Source organism: Solanum tuberosum, unplaced genomic scaffold, assembly GCF_000226075.1.
Source record: "Solanum tuberosum cultivar DM 1-3 516 R44 unplaced genomic scaffold, SolTub_3.0 scf00115, whole genome shotgun sequence".
NCBI lineage: Eukaryota > Viridiplantae > Streptophyta > Magnoliopsida > Solanales > Solanaceae > Solanum > Solanum tuberosum.
This window is the reverse complement of record NW_006239044.1, coordinates 1,524,458-1,548,436: the sequence shown is the minus strand read 5'-3', so window position 1 is coordinate 1,548,436 and position 23,979 is coordinate 1,524,458. Positions and strand designations below refer to the sequence as shown.

Sequence of the window (23,979 nt, the reverse complement as noted above, 5' to 3'; positions counted from 1 at the left end):
CCCTCTCGGGCAACTTACCCCATTTCAAATGCGTTCCTCTCGGACAACTATTTGCCGCATGAAGACCAGCCTATGCCTTACCCCACTCACTCTCTCGAGTTGAGTGTTAGGATATGGGACTAGGGCTCACCCTCTCAGGCTGAACCTCAGGTCGACCCATTCCTTAGGCCATCAGTCTAGTGGTCTTGGTTTCGCGACCTCCCTCTCGGGCAAGCCGGAAACACATGGGTAACTTTGTATTCGCAACTACAAACCCTTTAGATTAAACCATAACCACTAGATGAAATCACCATTAAACTACATCTAACCTATCAGCAAGCAAGACCCAACAATAATATCAACACATATTTGTTAAATCACACCCAAGAATGGGGGTTTTAGCCACACATAAAAAATAACAAAATACACCTAAAATGATAGTAAAATCAAATGGGTATAAGAAATTAAACCTTGATTTAAGAAAAGGAAGAATAATGGAGAAGACCCACTTCCAACTTGGGGAAGATGAAATCCTTCTTTCTTCAAGTCTCCTAAAAACCCTCTCCAAACTTGAGAGAAAAATATCCAAAAAGTACTATTCTATTTTGGAAAGTAAAATAAATGTTTGACTCTTTAAAATTAATAAAAAGTTCAGTATTTATAGACTTCAAAAAATAACATTTGCGGATCTTTCGGCGAAGTTAGTCGATATCACCGAATGACTTCGGCGACTCGCCCTTCGTCTATCTCATCGCCGTTTCATGCTTGCCTTCCGCATCTTCACGTTCTGGACCATTGGGTGGTATAGTACTGCTTCGCGAAACTATTCGGCGAAGCATCGACTGCTCCTTTCATCGCCTTTTTTATCCTTCTCCTTCAAGGCTTCGCGTACTGGAACAAAGGGCGGAGTAAATCCCTTCGGCGAATCGCCAAGTGTGCTTGGTGATGCTCGGGTTTCAGATTCTTCGTTCTTTTCAGGCTTTTTGTTCCTTTTTGCGCCTAAGTGTCCATGCTTTCACTAAAACTTCAAATACCTGACACTTAAGAGTTTTCATCAGATATTTAGACAAAATAAGCATTCGAGGACACTATTCTTATCAAAATAAATCCCTAAATGAGTCCAAATTGTGGACTCATCAACTCACTTGAAGAATCTCCCCAGACAGCAAGAGCCTTCTTCACAACGTAGTTAGCTGCAACTTTTCTTACAATTTTCTCAGGTACCAGGTCCTTTCTCTTATCTTTTTCATCTCCAGGTCTTTGATACTCTTTGTTTTTCAGTTTTGAGTATCGGGCAATCTCTTATGAAGTGCCCCGCCTTTCCGCACTTGTGACATAGATCACTAGTAGTTGCAACGTGAGGGAGATTCCCTCTTTTCTTGAACCCTCCATGTTTTCTCACAATTTTTTGAAATCTCTTAGTGAGATAAACCATGTCATCCTCTTCATTAGAGTCATCTCCAGACTTGATTTTGAGAACTGGAGACTTGTCTTTCTTAGCTTTCTTCTTTGAGGTGTCCTGATTTCTGTTCATTTCATGAGTTTGAGATTTCTAATGAGAGCATCCATCGTCAGAACCTTAAAGTCCTTTGCTTCAGTTATGGCATCTACTTTACTTGCCCATGACTTGGGAAGAATTCGAAGAATCTTCCTGACCTGCTTACTAGAGTTAATGGGTTCTCCCAAGCTTCGCAGCTCGTTGGTTATGGATGAAAACCTTGTATGCATGTCATGAATGCTTTCATCCTCTTTCATTGTGAAGTTCTCGTATTGGGTGGTCAGCATATCTACCTTCGACTCCTTCACCTGCTCTGTCCCTTCGTGAGCTGTTCTTAGACTGTCCCAGATTTCCTTTGCCGATTCACACACAGAGATGTGGTTGTACTCTTCAACACCTATACCACACACTAACAGCTTCTTAGCTCTGTAGCTTTTCTCGATCTTCTTTCTGTCCTCCTCGTTGTACTGTTGGAGAGTCTTTGGAACAACTTTTGTGATTTCACCATCTTTCACTTCCACTGTTGGAATGAAAGGTCCATCGAGCACTATGTCCCACAACTCGTTGTCCTCAGCCATAAGATAGTCGTGCATCCTTCTTTTCCACCAACTGTAAAACTGACCATTGAAACGAGGAGGTCGTGTTGAAGATTGTCTTTCTTCGAGGTTCAGTGGAGCAGCCATTCTTTTAGAGAAATATCTCTCTTGGTGTTAACCAACTAGAGAGTACCTGCTCTAATACCAATTGATAGAATGGGTGCGTCCGCTGTCTGTCAATGGACCAGGTCCCTTGACTTAACCAGAATGACAACGAAGAGTAAATAACAATAATGAAACAACACAAGCAGTTTACGTGGAAACCTCCTTGCTCAAGGGAGTAAAATCACGACCTATCACACAGGATTTCCAATTGATTTCACTAGTCTTCCTTAAGCAAAAGTGAACAACAATTACAACCAACGTGAGAAAAAGTTATTAATCTCACAACCAAGTAATAATTCTATTACTTGGAGAGCCTAAGCAGATGTCTCTCTGCCCACTAAGCTATCACCACTAGACAACTTAGAATTTGACAAAGCAACACGCAGGTTGCCCCACTAAAACCACCACGCTTTGGATGACTTAGACTTTAACCTAGCAGCACACACGGCTGCCCACTAAATCAGTTAGACTCAACTGATTTAGACTTTTTAACAAAACAACTATCTGAATCCTTTTATAGATGTAGGAACAGATTTACAATGTACGTGCAGAAGATATAATCCTAAGACAACTATGTTTGCAGCTCTATCTGGTTCAAGTTGATCTTTAGAATGAATCTTTACTTTAGTATTAGCCTTTGCAAGAGTTCTTGAGAGTTTTTTCAAGTTGCAAAAACTGAAGTTATGACTATTGGACATAATCTTTGTGAAGAATAGTCACAACCTTCGAGGCCATGCCATTGATTGAGGTTTCTGCCATTTCTGCCACTATTGGAGACTGTGCACCAACCAATTCTACTTTTTCTAGCCTGGCAGTTGTGTGTATATTGCCGTCCAGGGTCAGGTCCCTTTACATGGTCCCTAGGTTTGTCAAATCATCAAAATTGAGGCTCACATATACCCTTACATCTAACAGAGGGACACGTGGACGACTAAGATTAGAAGAGTCCATTCAATTTAAAATAGACCATCTGATATAAAACATCCCGCCCCACCCTAATAATTCAGCTTCTCTTCCCTCAGCAATTGCAGATTTCACCCATTGTGCTATGTCAATCCCTCCTTTACCGGTATTAAGATATTGAGACGGGAACTTCCTAGTTATTATCTCAAGAATCACAATTCCAAGGCAATAAACATCGCATTTGGGTGTAACTTGGTTATTTCGTACTGTTTCTGGTGACATGAACGCGATTAGTGCTTGAATTGCATGCGCATTGTTCATTAAAGTGTGAAATCTGTAACCTGTGAGTGTTAGCTCGTGGTTTGTGGTTATGAGTATATTGATCGCTTTCAAATCGCCATGGGGTAAATCAGAAGAAGCAAGTTCAGTGGGAAGATAATAAGTCCTTGAGCTACTCCTTGTATGATTTTTAGACGAACTTGCCAGGTGAGCTCAGCATAGGGCAGCCCTCTCTCACCTGAGATCATGCATAAAGCAGCAACAATCTTTATAAGAAATACTTACACATGCACTGGCCAGGCGGTGCGGGCAGGTTATATTATGGGGGCGGAGTGGGTTATATTAGATTTGGTCTATTTTAAATTGAATGGATTCTTTTAATCTTAGTCGTCCACGTGTCCCTCTGTTAGATATAAGGAAATATTTAGCCCAAAGTATAACGGAAGGAGTATATTTAGCCCGAAAGTATATAACAAAGGGTATATTTAAACTATTTTCAATAGTATAGGGGTATATTTGACCCTTTCCGTTCATAATATATATATCCCAACCTTATCTAGTTCACTACAAATGATATTATATCTTGAAATCTAAGTTCCGAATATTATATTAATGAATTTTTCTTTGTATCTAAATTGCGGATATTCATTAATTTTTCTCCTAATGGTATTAATCAATCCTTACCTTTTTTAAAAAAAATTCGTTGCACTCAGTTCCTCCTTATCAAAGTAGCTTCCTTGAATTAAAAGAGAAAAACACATTGAATTATGGTCTTGAATGAAGGTGCTATATATAAGGGTAGCTCTCCGATGCCATCGATTCTATTCATCTGATGAAAAATGTTAACAAAAGTATTTCTTTTCTTTGGAAGGATCCTAACACTAATGAGGGTGTTTGGTCAATTTTTGAGAAGCCCTTTGAAGGACATGAGTCTTGTGTAATCTAACTTGTGAAGGACGTGAGGAAAGTGTATAACAGTAGCTGAATTATGCAAGAGTCAATGGCCAAACAAATGTCTATTTTTATTGAAGTACTTATTATTTGAAGTGTAAGTGTATGTATTACCCTTAAAGCCTAGGTCCATTATTTTACACTAATTAAGATATTGTGGTGGATTTCGAGCAACACTAGCGTTGATGGCTTGTGCACAACTTTAGCATAGCCTTATACAGTGGTCCTAGAGTTGTTGTCTTGTTGAGTACTGGGCTGAAATTTGAATAGCAATATGAACAAATCTTTCCGTTGCAGTAACCGAATTTATCGAGCATTTCTCACTACTCAATCACAACCACTATTAACCAGTCCTGTCCCAACTCAAGAAAACATCACCCGTTTAATTTTGGAACAAAAATCTGCAACTCAAGCTCTTCAAACCTTTAGATGGGCCTCCAACATTCGCAATTTCACTCACAATCAATCTACTTACCGAGCATTAATCCGCATGCTCTGCAATTTTCGGCGTTTTGATTGTGTCCACCACCTGCTCGACGAAATGCCTAGCTCTATTGGGTCAACCCCAGATGAGGATATCTTTGTTACCATTGTACGTGGTCTTGGTCGTACTGGAATGATTAAACAAGTCATCAAAATTCCTGAATTGGTGTCCAAGTTTGAAAAGAAACCGACCCTGAAGCTCTATAATTCGATTCTTGATGTTCTTGTTAAGGAAGATATAGACATTGCTAGAGAGTTTTATAGGATTAAAATGATGGGAAATGGTATTCACGGTGATGATTATACTTATGGGATTTTGATGAAAGGACTTTGCTTGACTAATAGGATTGGTGATGGGTTTAAGCTTCTTCAAGTGATGAAAACTCGTGGCATTACCCCAAATACTGTGATTTACAATACACTTATACATGCACTTTGCAAGAATGGGAAGGTAGGGAGAGCAAGGAGTTTGATGAGAGATTTGGTTGAACCAAGTGATGTGACTTTTAACATTTTGATATCAGCATATTGTGGAGAGGGGAGTTTAGTACAGGCTTTGGTGATGCTGGAAAAGAGCTTTAATAAAGGGTATATACCTGATGTTATTACAGTGACTAAAGTAGTGGGACTTCTTTGTAACAACGGACGTGTTTCAGAGGCAGTGGAATTACTAGAAAGAGTTGAGGAAAGAGGAGGTATTGTTGATGTTGTTGCTTATAACACATTGATTAATGGGTTTTGTAGATTAGGGAAAGTGAAAGTTGGCTGTCGTCTTTTGAAGGAGATGGAGTTGAAAGGGTGCATGCCAAATGCAGATACATATAATGGCTTGATATCTGGTCTTTGTGACTCCAAGATGTTGGATTTGGCACTTGAAATGTTCAATGAAATGAAAAGGGTTGGGATAAATTGGAATTTTGTCACGTATGATACTCTTATCCATGGATTGTGTTCGGGTGGGAGAGTGGAAAATGGATTGAAGATCTTGGAAGTAATGAAGGATGATAAAGGTGTTTCAGCGTTTCATATTAGTCCGTATAATGGTGTTATATATGGGTTTTACAATGAAAACTGTTTGGAAGAAGCACTTGCATTTCTAAGGAAGATGGAAAATTTGTTTCCCCGAGCTGTGGATAGGAGCGTGAGAATAATTGGTTTTTGTGAAAATGGCAACATTGGTGAAGCAAGGAGGGTCTATGATCAAATGGTCGAGGAGGGTGTTATGCCAAGTGCTCTTGTTTATGCAAACTTAGTTAGTGGATATTGTAGCAAAGGATGTATAAAAGGAGCATTTGAGCTGATGAACGAGATGATTGGGCGTGGTTATCTTCCAGTTGCATCCACATTAAATGATGTGATAATTCTGCTTTGCAAGCAGGGTAAAGTTGGAAAGGCATCTAAGTTGATGGAGGACATCAAAGGTAGAGGCTGCTTGCTGGACTCTGGAAGTTATGGTCCGTTCATTGATGTCTTCTGTAGCAGAGGAGATTTCCACAAAGCATATATGTTCTTTCTGCAAATGGTAGAAAAGGGTATAGTTCCTGATTACCATTTATGGAATACGTTACTTGTGTGCCTTTGTCAACAAACAAGTTGGATAGAAGGCAATAACAAGACTTGTCGTTTAACTAGCCAATTGCAGGCCATAATACAGACATGATCAATCACTAGGTATGGGCTCTCTGGCATTCTTTGTGACCTTTACAAAGCTTTGGTATTTTTTGTGGCAAAATTGGTATAACCAAATGCAGTTCAATCTTCAAGATTGTAGTGTAAGATTATCCACTAATTTTAGATGAGGCTCTCTTTGGAGACTTATCCTTCCAAAGGATACTACAGTTGGGGTTTCTGGACTTGCTGGTTAGTTATGCCTGGGTCTCCATCTACTAGACAACTACAGTTCACTAGATACAGTCTAGAAAACCTCCAAAAATATATTTTAGCTAATGATATTCTTTAATTGTAAATATTTGGAATTTATTAAATTATTCTTAGCAATTAACAGTAATATTATCTGCTGGGGTATGGATTTTGTATTGGGCTTAAATTTTTTACAATATCATCTTTTGTTTGCAAAATTAATGGATCAATGTAAATATGCTTTACTTGATTTGCTACAAAATTTGATCCTTGAGGGAATTATTAACATGACATGTTTTATTTTTCATTTTGGGGGGTTTTAGAGGGTGGTTTATGGTTGAAAACAAGTTCATATTTTGGTGAACTTGCTGTTTGTCAGTAATCTGGTGAAATCAAATTAAATGTTATCTTGCATCTGTGCATAATGTTTGTTTTTTTGTTGGAGTGTGTTGTCCAGGCTATAGTTTTCATAAATCCTGGTGAAAATCATCTCTCCTATAACTATCTAATTCACTAAGTTACAGCCGTTTTTCATAATTTCTACTTCTCAATCATCGTTAATGTGAGTCCTGCTAAACATTTTCTTTCTTGCTTTGTGTTGTACAAGAACATCATACTTAACTGCAGGTTTTAGGACTCCTGGCTGATTGTGGCTAAGATATAGTCTAGGACTGCATTGTATTCAACACTTATGCTCAAGATTTCTAGGACTGTCACCAATGAAAATTAATACTGCTCGTGAAGGTTTATCATTAATTGCACTCTAGAGTGGCACAAGGACCCTGTAGTATTTCATTCAGTAGTACTTACAACGTTGAAAGAATCAGAGGAAATACTAGAAGAGACTTGGTATATTTCGTGGTGAGTATGCTTACCGGAAATAATATATATGTTTGTTTTTTTTTGGTTTATTTTGTCTCCCGAAGCGTCATGATAAATTCTTTAATCTTGTGTTGCTTATGGATTTCAATTTTGAGATATCAATCTGTGGTGTATCTATCCTTTTATTTGAGAGAACGCATTGATGCATTCCTATATTTGTTGGGATCTGGTCCCAATGCAAAATTGTAAATTTCCTGAGTGTTATTGTTTGAGGTTACTGGTTTGTGAGAAAGAGATAATAACTTAGTTTCGTACAAAGCCAAAATGCAATCTATTTTCTTAACAAGAAAAAAATAATGAGATGGGAAAAAACTTGCTTGGACAGTCCGAATATGCTGCCATACCTGTGTCAGACCCTCCAAAAATGCACTACTGTTGGAGGATCCGATACACACATGTTAGCATTTTCAAAGGGTCCGTGCAACACAGAAAAAATAAAGTTCGGTAGAATTGGAAGAGAAATAGACCGAGTACTTCTGATAAGATGGACAATTATGCATTACACTTATCTTTTGGCATGCATGAGATAGTTTTCCATGTTGGCTAGTGTCCTGCAGACACCATAGAATGAAGTAGCGTTTCTTTTAAACCTTAAAATACACACTGGTACAACACTTGAGTTTTATGGATTGATGGATGATCCTATACTTTGTTTCTGTTCCAGGTTCAAAGATTTTAAGGAATTGGTTATGTTTATCATATCGTGACTTCCTTTTCTTACCTTCAGTTTAGACAATAGTACTGCCAAAGATGCTAAATTCTCATACGAAAAAATAGTGTGCTGACTCTGGGAAAGGAGCCTTTGAAATATCGGTGCATGTAGAACTTGTTGGAGACTGCAAATATATTAGACACATGGTACTAGCACTACAGATCATATATGTTCCAGAACTTGGTTTTGTTATCTAGATGTAGTTGTTAGAAGCACTATATATTGCCCGGTTTGTTGGTATGGAAGAGAATGTCTGTGAATTGACCGGTTGTGGTATATTTGACATTACATGGCTTAATCAACTGAGCTTCTCCTCATAGTTCAGGATGCTTTTCTCTCAACCTCAAACTCATATAAAGATTCTTTCTTTAGGGCCTCCTTTCACCTTTCCTTAGCTATGGTTAAACAAATTACATCAGTGTTTTTTGTTTCTTCTGGCTATGTTATCCACCTCAGGAAAGGCTCCTAGCCGAAGTATAATAGCATGGAAGGTGCAAGGGTGGAGGTCAACTCAGAACAGGAGAATATAAAAGAAGCTACACCTAGCAGCCCCTTTACTAGTAAGGGAAGTGCGTAAGAACCTTAGTGCAAGTAAATCCTCCTAGCACCCCGGAATAATTATATTGTAAATGTAGAGCTGGAAGGCTGCAGCTCTATCATATTGGATGTTTGCTTCTTATCGAAGAAGATTGCTTGTGATCGATAGGTTCATTAGTTTGCACAATCTCGTCAATGATATAATTTTATAACTTGAGAAGTCGTGGTATTTAAACAGTTTGTTTCGCTGTTTGTCATACTACAAAATATGCTGTTTCCTTATTGCTAGCTGTTGCATTGATCTGAATCATCTGATGGTTCCATTGTTTTTTAGTAACACTTTATAGTGTACGCAGATGGCTAGTAGGAAACGAAGCATGTCAAATGATGTAGATATTCATTTCCTGTACAAGGAATTGGATGGAGCTTCATGCCCTATATGCATGGATCATCCACACAATGCTGTTCTTCTCCTTTGTAGCTCTCATGATAAGGGATGCCGGTCATACATATGTGATACAAGTTATAAGCATTCAAATTGTCTGGATCGTTTCAAAAAACTCAAAGCCGAAAATAGGGACAATCCTCCCATTATGACACAGGGGAACCTGGATATTGCTGTTGAGACACCCGCTGAACACTTGGAGCTGAAAAATTTAAGTGATCGTACTGTTGTTCACGGATATCACGATATACCTGCCAATGAAGTTGTAGCAACTGGTCCATTTCCTGGAGGATCAGAAGAAAATGGAAATAGTAACAGAGATAATCACATGGAGATGCGGGAAGGTGGTCTACAGACTTCAGATGCTATTACTGTATGGGGAAGTAGTCATGAAACAGCGAATGCAGATAACTCATCTGACTCAATATTGAAATTGAAGTGTCCTATGTGCCGTGGAGACGTATTAAGTTGGAAGGTAGTGGAAGAAGCCAGAAAGTATCTAAATTTGAAGCATCGAAGTTGCTCTCGTGAATCATGTTCATTCCTCGGTAACTACAGAGAATTGCGCCGGCATGCTAGGAGAGATCACCCTACAGCACGCCCTGCTGATATTGATCCTTCAAGACAGCGAGCTTGGAGACGGCTTGAGAATCAGAGAGAGTACGATGACATTGTCAGTGCTGTTCGCTCAGCCATGCCTGGTGCAGTTGTGTTTGGAATTATGTGATTGAGAATGGAGACAGGCTATCTGGCGAAAGGGAACGAGGCTCAGGTGCAAACGGAAGATGGTTGAGTACCTTCTTCTTGTTTCAGATGATTGGCTCAATGGATCCAATACCTGAGGCAAGAGGTGGCAGATCAAGAGCTTTGTCAAGGCACCCTCGGTCAACTGGACCTCTATCTAGGCGCCGATATCCTTGGTGTGAAAACCTACTTGGTCTACAAGACGATAACGATAATGAAGATGAGGGTGAACCTGATCTTAACATATTGAGTGGTGATATGTCTAATAATCCAAGAAGGCGCAGGTGGTTGATGCGGTCTAGATCAGATGAAGATCAGCAATAAGACCCTCTAATTCATGGAATTGTATTAATTGGATGTTTCTTGTGTTCCACTTTGCTACAGTGCAATTCTTAACAAAATTTAGAAACTTGTGTGTTGGGTATAATAATTTAAGGGTGAAAACAGGCTGTTCCTGTGATTGTGGGTGGCAGCTTCAGAACGTACAATTTCAATTTGGTCTTTGATTTCCTTTACTCTGAAACATTGTTCATCTTATATTGTATTTTCATCAGTTGCGTATCCGTATAGTCAGTCGATTCCTTTATGCTTTGAATATCTTTGCCATGAAAGAGAAGATAAAGGAAGGTATTATAAGTGAAATTGTAATTGCGCGCTACTAATAATTTGGATCATTGTTATCCATTGGATTGTATTGTATTGTTAGTATTGTTACTATTCATAGAATGCTTGTTTTGATTGTTACTTAAAATGTATTGTATTGTATTGTATTGTTAAATTTCGTTGCATCTAGTCAAGCACCCAATATTCCAATCCATATACTTGACAATTCTTCTCTTTAACAATTGGATATTCGATAATAATGTTCATATAGGTGCAAGTAAAGCACCATTTCTCTACAAAAGAGGACTTGATTTGGAAGTTGAAGTTGAAATCATCAGTGAGTTACGTTCCTTGTGGTGGATTTCGAGCAACACTAGCCTTGATGGCTTGTGTACACACTTCTTGTTGTGAACGATAGGGTTTCTGCTGAGGTGGACACACAAGCTAGTAGGGATATTTTGGGAAGAGACCAAAGGATCAAAATACCAAATGCTAGGTTGGCTGACTATGATTGGAATCATGGTTAAAAGTTGGTGGTATTAGAGTTAGCAAAAAGTAAAAAAAGGACAAGGTCAATTAGCTATAAGAGCAGAGTAGTGGGACGTGAGAGGGAAGCCTGATGTTGATGCATTCTCTGTTATTCTCTCATCTCCATTCCTATTGTCTAACCTCTCATCTCCTCTTCTAGATCTATCTTTTCTTTTGCTGCAATTTTCCCTTCTCAGTTGTAATTTCCTTGTTACTGTTCTATTGAATTCGAGTTATTTCTTGTGTTAAAATCTACTTCGCTCCACTTCTGATGATAAAGTTCATCAAGTTCGTGTGAGGATGTGGTTTTGACTTGAAACAATGGTATGAATAAGAGTCTGTTTGGATTGATTTAAATCGTAGCTTTAAGTCAAAAAAATAAAAAGTAGGAAAAACCTACTTTTGGTTTTTGATTTATTTTAAGTCATTTTAAACTTATTTTAAGTCATTTTGACCTTATCAAACACTTCCTGACTTATTTTATACTCCCTCTGTCCCAATTTATATGACTTACTTTCCTTTTTTAGTCAGACCCAAAAAGAATGACACATTTCTATTTTAAGTAACAATTTGCCTATAAAATGTCTTTTTTACCCTTAATGAAAATGATTTACAACTACACAAATTTCTATCATTCATTTTGGACCACAAGTTTTAAAAGTCTTTCCATTTTTCTTAAAAGTTTTGTGCCAAATCAAAGTACATCATATAAAATGGGACGGAGGGAGTATCATTTTTGACTTGTTTTAAGTTATTTTTTATATTTGTCAAAAACTTAAAAGTAAGTTTGACAAACTTTTAAGTCAATCCAAACAATCTCTAAGTTTCTCCAATATAAATGAGCCAAACTTTTAATGGATGACATAAATGGATCTTTTCCTCAAAATTTGATGGCATATTTGAGTTTCCCTATCTTTTTAAACTAACTAAGAAAAAATAGTCAAACAAATTGAAACAGAAAAGATACTCTCCCGATCCCAATTTATGTGACACTTTTCATTTTTCGAGAGTTAAACAATTTAAGTTCGACCAGAATTTTGCGCGTGGAATCTTCAATTTTTTTGAAATGAATTTTATATATTTATAAACTACGTAAAAAGTACTATAAGTCACAATAATTGACAATTCAAAATAATCTATCTATATATAATAGGAGAGGTGAAAAGCGCTACTGGCTACGTGTCAGCACTACAAAAAACAAACTTTTTAAATAGTTAAAATTAATTACATGTAATAGGATTAAATAATAAATTACTATTTATTTTTAAAATAATTTTAAATTTTAAATATGTAACGTGTGTGTGATTCCCTTTTTTTGTGGAAAAATATTTTTAACCATCTTTCCACAACCTCCTTATATAATAATAATAATAATAATAATAATAATAATAATAATAATAATAATAATAATAATAATAATAATAATAATAATAATAATAATAATAATAATAATAATAATAATAATAATAATAATAATAAGAATAATAATATAACCAACTGTAGATAACAATAATAATAAAATCATTTTAATCTTTATTTTTTTTGTCTTATATAATATGAATTATTAACTATTAATTGCATGTAATTATATTAACTATTAAATTAGAATTTAAAATACAAGATAGAAATTTAAATCAGTTTCAAAATTTAATGTGACAGTTTTTAAAAACCATATAAAAAGATTTTTTTTTAAAAACAAAAAAACAAAATATGTCTATAAAACCTACTAAGCCCACGTTAGTTTTTTTTTAAACAAATAAATCTTAAAATCTTCTAAGAGGATAATCAAAATTGTTTAACAAAATAAATTTAAAATCTAAAAAAATAAAATAAAGTAAACTGAAAAACGCGGTTTCTTCAAATATGTAACCACTTCTTACTTTTGAATTCCTATAAGAAAAAAATTATTGATTTTGTTAGAATTTTCTTTTATCAGTAGTTATTTTAAATTAAATTAAAAACAATCATGAAATAGATAATAATGATTATTTTTAATATTTACATCAAATTAAAATACTTTTAACATTATCTTTTAATGCATAGAGAAACCTTTAACTATATTATTATAATTAATTAAATAATTAATTTTATTAGTTGATCTTTTAAACTAAATAAAACATATAAATCACAAACTAAATGTACTGCTAAAAAATTCAAACACTTTAAACTATTTCTATCTATATATATAAGTAAAAGTGACACATGTCAACACTATAAAAAATCATATTTTTAATTAAAATTAATTACATGTAATAGGATTAAATAATAAATAACTATTAAATTAATAATTACATGTTATAGGATTAAAAAATAAAATGCTATTTTATTTTTTAAAACATTTTTTTAAGAACAATTTATAAAATTAATAGTTATAAAACTTACTTAAATGAACTTTTATTAAAAGAATTCTATTACTTTATAACTTAAAATAAAAAAAGTAGAAAAGAAAAAAGAAACTAAAAAAACGTAGTGCATCAGACATTTTCAATAAATAAATAGAAAAAACTTCCCACTGATTAAAAAAAAACTGTTAAATGAAGATATGCTTTGTTTTTAAAAAAATAAAACTGATTTTAAATGTGACTTTAAAGTGGAAACGTGACCACATTGTTACCAAAACTGATTTTAAGTAGCCAACCCAGGTAATTTTATTTTAATAAAAATATTTACTTTTTAAATTTGAATTTGAAGTGGTTATCCATTATCTCTACTCTCTATATATAAACACCAAATTGTTACCAAAACCGATTTTAAGCAGTAACCAACCTTATTTTTTGAATTTAAATTTAAAGTGGTTGCCTAAAACTGCTCTATCCATTATCTCTATTTTCTATATATACACATAAATAAATTTCAATTAAAAAATTAATGGATCTATTGTTCTTCAAATATGTAATGTTATTTAATTTGTTGAAAGTCCAAGAAGAAGAACAATATTTATCAAAGCTCTACCGCACATCATGATGATATTTTTAGATCTATAATATCTTATTGTGATTCTTTTGGTTCATTTCATTCAATTTGATTTGTTATTATCATATTTTGTCTTAAATTCTTTAGATCGAATGAATTTTCTATGTTTATTTGATTTACATTTATAATTGAGATTAAATTATTTGAGAAAAAATCTTAGTATTTAACTTTTATTTTTTTCAGTAAAAATCTAGAAATGGTCTATTAATTAACTTTATTCTTTTGTGTTTCGTAGATTTTTATACGGAGTAAACTCTAGGATCGTAAGCAATACATAGCCAATATTGCCTATATTGCTTTGCCAAAACAGATTATGGCTAATTGTAGCCATCCCAAGCCTTTTAGGTGGTAGTAATATTTAGATAAACCACGTAATAGTTGGTTATTTTATAAGAGCTTACGAGAAATTTAATTTATGAATATCATTTTCAAGTAAATAGATTCAAATCATGAACTGGGAAATTGCCAGCATCATGTTTGTGGTATTAAGAATAAGATTATACAATGTTGAGATTGTTGCATACGAAAATTTTTCTCCAACTCACCGCATAAATGATGTAAATGTTGAAAAAATGATTCTAGTATCTCAAAAAGAGTTGTTTATATTATTGTCTAAGGTTTATTCATTCATTCCTTATTAAAGAGTATGTTATTTAACATATTTCTACCATAAGTATTTGAGAGAATTATCTTACCATTGAATGGTTTTGACATGGTCTCATTGCAATAAATTGGCTGTTACCATTCTCAAATTGCCAACTATATAATATCCTTTCATTATCCTAATTAATTCTCTCATTAATCATTAGCCAATTACTTATCTGACCGTTGGAGGCTTTGTGATATTGACATATAAATGTGGTCTTCCTCTATCACAAATGAGATAGAACACAATACATATTTGAGAGTAAATCTTTCTTCCTATATTCTATTGGTGTGCTGGGTTTTGTTCTTTGAATCTTTGTTAGTTTCTGGCTCCTAGTTTTATACTAGAAGAGCTTGTTGAATTCTTGGGGATACACTCATACCGGGTGAAATATCCTTAAGGACAGTGTCTTTTGACACGCATCAAGCTATGAGAATTTCCTACAAAGTTCATGGTGAAGTATAAGTCTTGGTGAACTCCATATCAAGTGTTCTTGATGAAGATATTTTTTGTAAGATTTACAACAATCTTAAGGATATTTAACTTTTATTTTACGGAAAATCAATTACAAAATTTTGATAAAACTATCTGATTACATTTAAAATTTTCATTGCTCACGTTGATTTATGAGTATCATGGGAAATCACTTTCTTTGAAGAGGAGGTAAAGTTATTCTGGTTCTTGGGTCTTTTCTACTGATGAAGAGACATCGAATTTCCATTCGTAAAACAAATAGAAGGCCAATTGAATTTTTGTATTCACATTAATAAGGTACGTACCACGCTTCTTTACAATTTTAATGGATTTGTATGTGGTAAATTATATTATCATGTCCATCAATGAAAAGATGTTTCGAGAATGATAATCCCGCTAAGTAAATGTAAATTTGACTAAGCGGATGATATTAATTATTGTGGTCATTTCTCAAGTAATTTTATGGGTAATATGTGAGAAAATGGGTGTTAGATTTTAGTGCTACTAAGCATTTTTATGCTAAAAGTGATTTTGTGTTCTATATACCCAAATTGGAGAAGAAATTTTTGTTAGGGTTTTGCCCTGATTTTCTTACCATAATTTAAGATTTATTTTTCTTTAAAGAAAAGACAAAACATTACCATAAATGTTTTTACTTTTCCTGAAAAGAAAATATAATATTTTTCATATTTGGTTTATTCTTTCCTTTTAAGAAAATGTTTTGTAGTAGCTAGTCCTTTTCTAGTTAAGAAAAGGTTTTAGGACTCTATAAATATATGTTTGTTTCTTCTAACACAAAACAATAACATCCACAACATAGTCGTTTAAGAGTCTTGTTTATGGGAAGATTTATTTTCTCTAAAGTTTCAATGCTTTTCTTTATATCAGTTTTCATATAATAATATTATGTTTTTAGTATAAGTTTTTGTCATCTGATTTATCAACTATATGATTTGCAATTGTACGCTTCCACATGACGCCCTAATCACCCTTCATAACCCAACAATTTTTATTTATGTTGGTGATTCTAGAACTACTTGAAGTTCTTAGAATGAAAAATTCTTCTTAAATATTCACATCTATATATTGGCATTTTCTGAGGTGGTACATGATATTAATGTTAGTGAAAGTTGATTTACGTGGAATTGTGATAAAAAAAATGTTGACATTATTTGAGGTAGTATATGATATTAATATTTGTAACGTGATTCTTGTGGAATTTATGAGAGTTAAAAAAAAATTGAATGAAGTTTTTATTTGAGTTTGATAATGTGTTTACGAATGTTGTTAGGACAATGAATATTTTATACTTGACTGATTGAGATAATTCTTGATGTGTTAGACTTCTAATCTACTATTTAGTTTAATATTGTATATGAGTTTTTGTATGATAATTATTCAATAAATTTTTTACATTACATTGTGAAATTCTATAACAGATCTTTGAATAATGATTCAAATTTGATTGTTACTATTGTCTTAAGTGGTAATGAATGACTCCTACATTGTTTTGATAATTGAGATTTGTCACATTAATTATCAAAATATTAAAAATAAATTTTTCTGATTAATATTGATTAAGAAGCTCATCCAATTTGTTGAATTTTTGCTTATGTATATTCTCAAACTGTTTTACTTCTCGAGTAAATGAGATGTAAATTCTTTTGGTTTATTTTAATTTTGTTATGTTTTGGTGTATAGATTTGTATGTTACATACTAATTTAAATTTTTTATGGATGTTGAAAAAGTTAATCCTCTGTTATGAAATATTTAAAAGTGTAGGGGTATCTTGTTAAGATTGTGTTACATGATCCTAAGAAAAGAAAAATAAGATCTAAGTTTTTAATTGTATGCTAATAAATGTTGTATATACATATTTGTGGTAATCAATTGTGATTTGATTGAATGAAATGTTAGAGTTGGGAAATATAAAATAAAGTATTGTTGAGTTTTTAAAAGTGAAAATACTTCCAATGATTTTATTGTTGAAAATGATATTGATTCTTGATACATTTTCTTGAAAAGAGTCTTTGGTAATACATGAGAGGTACAATAAGTACAATACTAAATAAATTGAATATCTTGTTGTACAAAAAGGGTACAATATATGATGAAAAGGTAAAAGAAGTTGGTACAGTTTTGTGAATGCCATAACATAAAAACAATTAATTAGAATTAGTTGTTGTGGAGTTGATTGGTGATGAGACTAAGTGGTTAAGACAACTCTTAGTGTGTATTCCAATTGGAATAAAACCAATTTTTATGTGACTAAATTAGATACATGTGTTTGAGATACAATGTGAAGAAGCAACTGCAGTGAGATGAATTATTTACGTAAATAAATAATGTGTAGTCGAAGGTGAATCTGATCAATTCACTGACTAATGAAGCATCGAGGGGAGTAAGACCTTTAATCATTTGAGAAGATCAACAATGATGGTAACCCAACCTATGTGATTGGAGATCCCATGAATTAGGTTCATATGGGTAATAACAAGTCATTAGTTGATCAAATAAGCACTATAAAGTTATGTCCCTCCTATGATGTGTGAATATAGTGCAACAGTCTGCAAGGCAAAGTGAGGCTGAGTTAAGCTCTTAATCCAAGTCATATCCTTTATAGGTGGTGTATTGCTCTGCAGAATACACTTGATGATTTGACCTATATGAGTGTGAAGTGGTGCTGCTTCTATGAAATTGTGACAAATTTCTAGAGCACTCATGAATACCAGGACACACGCATGGCCGCTTAGCGTAAAACCACGATAACGACAAAGATTGTGAGAGTACAATGTGATAGAGTAAGACGCTGGACTTACAAAAGAATTATTGGTTCATAGAAGTTCTAAACTTCACCAATTATTCTGTAAGTTTAATCTTGTTTTACTTAGGTCTGGTTCATAGTCTACGGACACCAGATTCGATACATTAGACTCATAAGTGAAAACCCAGCAAAACTTCTTATTTTAGTTTATTCCTTGATATTCTTTTTGAGATATGTAGGGGATTGTTGGAAAAATGATTCTAGTATCTCAAAAAGACTTGTTTATATTATTGTCCAAAGTTTATTCATTCATTCCTTATTAAAGAGTATGTTATTTAACATATTTCTACCATAAGTATTTGAGAGAATTATCTTGCCATTGAATGGTTTTGACATGGTCTCATTGCAATAAATTGGCTGTTACCATTCTCAAATTGCCAACTATATAATATCCTTTCATTATCCTAATTAATTCTCCCATTAATCATTAGCCAATTACTTATCTGACCGTTGGAGGCTTTGTGATATTGACATATAAATGTGGTCTTCCAATATCACAAATGAGATAGAACACAATACATATTTGAGAGTAAATCTTTCTTTCTATATTCTATTGGTGTGCTGGGTTTTGTTCTTTGAATCTTTGTTAGTTTCCGACTCCTAGTTTTATACTAGAAGAGCTTGTTGAATTCTGGGGAATACACCCATACCGGGTGAAATATCCTTAAGGACCGTGTCTTTCGACATGCCTCAAGCTATGAGAATTTCCTACAAAGTTCATGGTGAAGTATAAGTCTTGGTGAACTCCATATCAAGTATTTGTGATGAATGTATTTTCCGTAAGATTTACAACAGTAAATCCAACAATATTCATATTGTGTGTCTTTTTGCATATCAGTTATTTTTAAGACTCATATAAAATATAAGTATGTAGGTTGAATACTTCTATTAAATAAAAGTTTACTAAACACTCACATGTGTAGCAATCCATAAAAATGATACTAGAGTTTTTTTATTCTATTTGAATTAATTTATTTTATGTACTTTTAAATCAAAATAGCTTCTATATATGTTCTATAAAATGGTTGGATAAACGAAAAAAAAAGTCCCTTATAATGGTTGTGATTATAGTAAGATAGGAATTTAGACATTTTCTACTTAGAATTTCTAGATCAAATGAGTTTCTATGTTTTTTTTTGGATTACATTTGATATATTTCATGATTTTTAAAAATTGTATGTTATTTTTATTTAACTTTATTTAAGTTAACATAATACTTTCTTAATTTATTATTTTTTGTTAATTTTTATACAAATCATAGATACTAAATGGTTTTTATTATTGAATTATTATTGGTCATATCTTTACATATATTAAATGATTTTATATGTGCAATTGGAAAATTATATTATGATGGAATCATTAGTATAATAGTATCGATAAATATGTAATACATATCATTTATTATCATGATTTAGGCATATTATCCCTCTTTCTTATAACCTTTTAATAATATACTTGTGTGTGAGAAAATATTAGAGGTTGAACAAAAACTCTAATTAAAATGTAAAAAGGAAAAAAATAAAAAATGTCTAAATAATTAGAGACTAAAAATAATCTTTTTTTTAAACAAGTGAGATAACAGATAAAAAATATATGATAAACTTAACAATCTTGAATAATTGAATAAGTGCAGGTGTATACAAATTTTATCAATATATGTGTATATTTGTAGTATGTGTGTCATAGTAATGGGTGAAGACATCAAATTATTAAGTGAAATATTATTAAGAATGATGCTTAACATGTTTCGAACGATATAAATGGTTAATATAATAATGAAATGACAATTGAGATTTTATTAAATTTCTATACGGGTATAAATACTAGTTAAAAGATATATAAAAAATGTATAGTTAAAAATAAATTTATTTAAATTTTAAAATTCAAAAAATAGCACATAAATTGAAACGAGGGGAGTATTTAATTTCTTCCTCTGCTTGTCATGATTGAGTATGTCAGGAGTAGGGTTAATAGCAACATGAACAAATCCTTTAAACTCTCTCTATGTTGCAGTAACTGAATTTATCGAGCATTTCTCACTACTCAATCACAACCAGTATTAACCAATCCTATCCCAACTCAAGAAAACATCACCCGTTTAATTTTGGAACAAAAATCTGCAACTCAAGCTCTTCAAACCTTTAAATGGGCCTCCAAGATTCGAAATTTCACTCATAATCAATCTACTTACCTAGCTTTAATCAACAAGCTCTGCATTTTTCGGCGTTTAGATTATGTCCACCACCTGTTCGATGAAATGCCTAGATCAATTGGGTCAACCCCAAATGAGGATATCTTAGTTACCCTTGTACGTGGTCTTGGTCGTGCTGGAATAATTAAAGTTCCTGAATTGGTGTCCAAGTTTGAAAAGAAACCGACCCTGAAGCTCTATAATTCAATTCTTGATGTTCTTGTTAAGGATGATATCGACATTATTTTGATCCTATGAAATTCCCTAGCAATGTCAATATCTTTCCATTTTCAAAAAAAAGATATCGACATTACTAGAGAATTTTATAGGATCAAAATGATGGGAAATGGAATTCAGAGTGATGATTATACTTGTGGGATTTTGATGAAAGGACTTTGCTTGACTAATAGGATTGGTGATGGGTTTAAGCTTCTTCAAGTGATGAAAACTCGTGGCATTACGCCGAATACTGTGATTTACAATACACTTATACATGCACTCTGCAAGAATGGGAAGATAGGGAGAGCAAGGAGTTTGATGAGAGATTTGGTTGAACCAAGTGATGTGACTTTTAACATTTTGTTATCTGCATATTGTGGAGAGGGGAGTTTAGTACAGGCTTTGGTGATGCTGGAAAAGAGCTTTAATAAAGGATATATTCCTGATGTTATTACAGTGATTAAAGTAGTTGGACTTCTTTGTAACAACGGACGTGTTTCAGAGGCAGTGGAATTACTAGAAAGAATTGAGGAAAGAGGAGGTATTGTTGATGTTGTGGCTTATAACACGTTGATTATTGTGTTTTGTAGAGTGGGGAAAGTGAAAGTTGGTGCCAAATGCGGATACATATAATGGCTTGATATCTGGTCTTTGTGACTCCAAGATGTTGGATTTGACACTTGAAATGTTCAATGAAATGAAGAGGGTTGGGATAAATTGGAATTTTGTCACGTACGATACTCTTATCCATGGATTGTGTTCAGGTGGGAGAGTGGAAAATGGATGGAAGATCTTGGAAGTAATGAATAATGATAAACAGGTTTCGGCGTTTCATATTAGTCCGTATAATGGTGTTATATATGGGTTTTACAAAGAAACCCGTTTGGAAGAAGCACTTGCATTTCTAAGGAAGGTGGAAAATTTATTTCCACTAGCTGTGGATAGGAGTGTGAAAATGGCAATATTGGTGAATCAAGGAAGGTCTATGATCAGATGGTCGAGGAGGGTGTTTTGCCAAGTGCTCTTGTTTATGCAAACTTAGTTGGTGGATATTGTAGAAAAGAATGTATAAAATGAGTATTTGAGCTGATGAAGGAGATGATTGGACGTGGTTATCTTCTAGTTGCATCTACATTAAATGCTGTGATAATTCTGCTTTGCAAGCAGGGTAAAGTTGGAAAGGCGTCTAAGTTGATGGAGGACATTAAAGGTAGAGGCTGCTTGCAATGTTAAATGCAATGTTTTTATATGCTCATCACCTGGAGATAAATTTATGGCAAATGCAATGTTTTTATATGCTCATCACCTGGAGATAAATTTTTACCATTAAACAAATAATCAACACATATTTGACATTATGATTGATTACATTTACATTTAGGCAACATTTTCAAATTATTTATTTTAAGCAAGATTTTTGTAGCACACGTGTCCCAAATATAAATCCAATAAATGATCATTTGACTCAATAAATCATTATTAGCAAAGAGCATTACATTAAGTTTAAAAAGCCCTTACCCTTCGAGGTGGCCAGTTGTTTGGGCTTGAGACTTTCATGTTGGAGGTCTCAAGTTTGAAACCCCTTGCTAGCGAAAACAAGGAGTTTGCTTTTGGGTCGAGCTTGTCGCACCAGACTTGCTTAGTGTGGATTACCTTTCCTATGTGGTTTGCGAGCTGTTGCATAGGAGCGGGGGTTTTACCCTGTGCGCACCCAAAGGGTAGCGGCTACGGGTTTTCCTTGACATAAAAAAAAAAAGAGTTTAAAATGCCTTTCATGAGGTCACTTTTTCTACAAATATTTTTTTCTTAAACCTTATGATCACCAGAGTTATGCACTTGAAGGTGACGGAGGTTTTTGATTTTGACCTCTACTTTATTCAATGAAAATATTACATAAATATTTGTTATAATTTTTTTCAGATACAAAAACACACAAATATCTTTGTTGGCGAGAAGTGCAATAGAAATTATTTTCTTATTAATCTTAGGAACATGACAAATATTGTTCAGAGTTGACACCTCATCAAATGTAATCTTTAGAAATATTTTTCCATGGCCTTCAATTTTTGGTCGTTGCAGAATTTTTCATGAAAATAGTCTCATCGGGAGAATATAAATCAAATGCTTCTTTGACTTCACAAACATGATGAGTGGCTTCAAAATCAATCCACCATTTTTTTTTAAAAAAAATTCTACCATATTGCATTCAAAAAGTGATCTTGGGCATATTTATATGTCAAATTACTATGATTTACCTGCATGTACCTTATGTTTCGAGGATATTCTTGATGCTAATTGATATGTTTTGATGAGTATTGCGATGATTGCACACTAACCTACGTGATTAGCGATATGTAGGGTTCCTAGAGGAGTATGAGCACAATGGGAGCTAGAAAAGACCTTACAGGAGCAAGGAAAAAAGAGCACGAAGAAAATACACACATGGGGCATCACTAGTGCGCTGCCCCAGCCTCAAAACAACTGAGGACCAGTGCTGGCGCACTGGCAGCATGCCGCGCTAGCCTGGAAAATCGTGCAGCCAAGTCCTGGCGCTCCTGCCCCGCGATTTCCCCGACGAATTTCCAATTTTTTAAGGATTTCAAATTTAATTAGGATATGTGATTTGTTCTCCAAACTCTATAAATAGGACCCTAGCTTTATTTTGTAGGAGAACTTCTTCTTTTTCAAGTGCAAGAGCAAGAGCAAGGAATAACAATTCATCTTAGGTTTCAATCTTCTACATTATCTTTAGTCTTGAATTACATGAAAACAATTCTTTTTATGTTTTATTATGATTATGAGTGGCTAAAAGCCTTTGTTCTGGGACTGTAGCCATGAGTAATGGTTGAACATCGATTTCCATGGATTAATTTGGTTAGCGCATAAATTACTTTTGTGTTCTTGTTTTTGTATTTCATGATTGATCGAGATAAATTCATTGTTTATTCTTGAACTCGAGAGATGAATTGGCAAATAGAACATAAAATACAAGGAGCGTGATCTTTCTTGCATACTACACATTTAAATTTGTGTTTAGGATTGACACCCAGATGAACACTGCGCTTGGTTAAGAGATAGGATGAAAAATGCCTTCCATTACATTAAGTTTAAAAATGCCCTTCATGATGTTGTGGCTTACAACATGTTGATTAATGGGTTTTGTAGATTAGGGAAAGTGAAAGTTGGCTGTCGTTTTTGAAGGAGATGGAGTTGAAAGGCAAGGGCGGCTCAATGCCTTTAAAAATGAGGCCTACGCATGAGGCCCCGAATTCGAAGGGCCCAATTATTTTAGTAATAATAGAATTATTATAAGCCTTTTAACTATATTTTTTAATTTATTTGTTTTTTTTAGTTTGTTTCGAAATATTAAAGAATATTTTTTTTCGGATCAATTTTTAAATTTAACTACCACATGATATGTTTAAGAGCACAAGATGTATATATATATCTTAATTTATTTGTCTTTTTTTGTTTGTTTCAAAATATTAAAGAATGTTTCTTTTTTTGGATCAATTTTTAAATTTAACTACCACATGATATGTT

General features: G+C 33.5%; 1 protein-coding gene and 2 pseudogenes across 1 annotated transcript; all 3 read left to right on the top strand.

Annotated features, from left to right (window-relative positions):
• Nucleotides 1–4,008: 4,008 nt before the first annotated feature.
• Nucleotides 4,009–7,341, top strand: LOC102590888 (pentatricopeptide repeat-containing protein At2g17525, mitochondrial). Its single transcript, XM_006350247.2, has 2 exons — nucleotides 4,009–6,465; nucleotides 7,262–7,341. Exon 1 carries the CDS (start codon nucleotides 4,586–4,588, stop codon nucleotides 6,452–6,454), a length of 1,869 nt encoding a protein of 622 aa, XP_006350309.1. The 5' UTR covers nucleotides 4,009–4,585; the 3' UTR covers nucleotides 6,455–6,465; nucleotides 7,262–7,341.
• Nucleotides 7,342–7,442: 101 nt separating this feature from the next.
• On the top strand, nucleotides 7,443–10,534 carry LOC102590532 (uncharacterized; annotated as a pseudogene).
• A 9,411-nt stretch (nucleotides 10,535–19,945) lies between these two features.
• On the top strand, nucleotides 19,946–21,921 carry LOC102590212 (pentatricopeptide repeat-containing protein At2g17525, mitochondrial-like; annotated as a pseudogene).
• The last annotated feature ends 2,058 nt before the right edge of the window (nucleotides 21,922–23,979 follow it).

Excerpts from the sequence above, each read along its gene's own strand:
- LOC102590888 (XM_006350247.2), top strand. The coding sequence starts at position 4,586 with ATGAACAAATCTTTCCGTTGCAGTAACCGAATTTATCGAGCATTTCTC.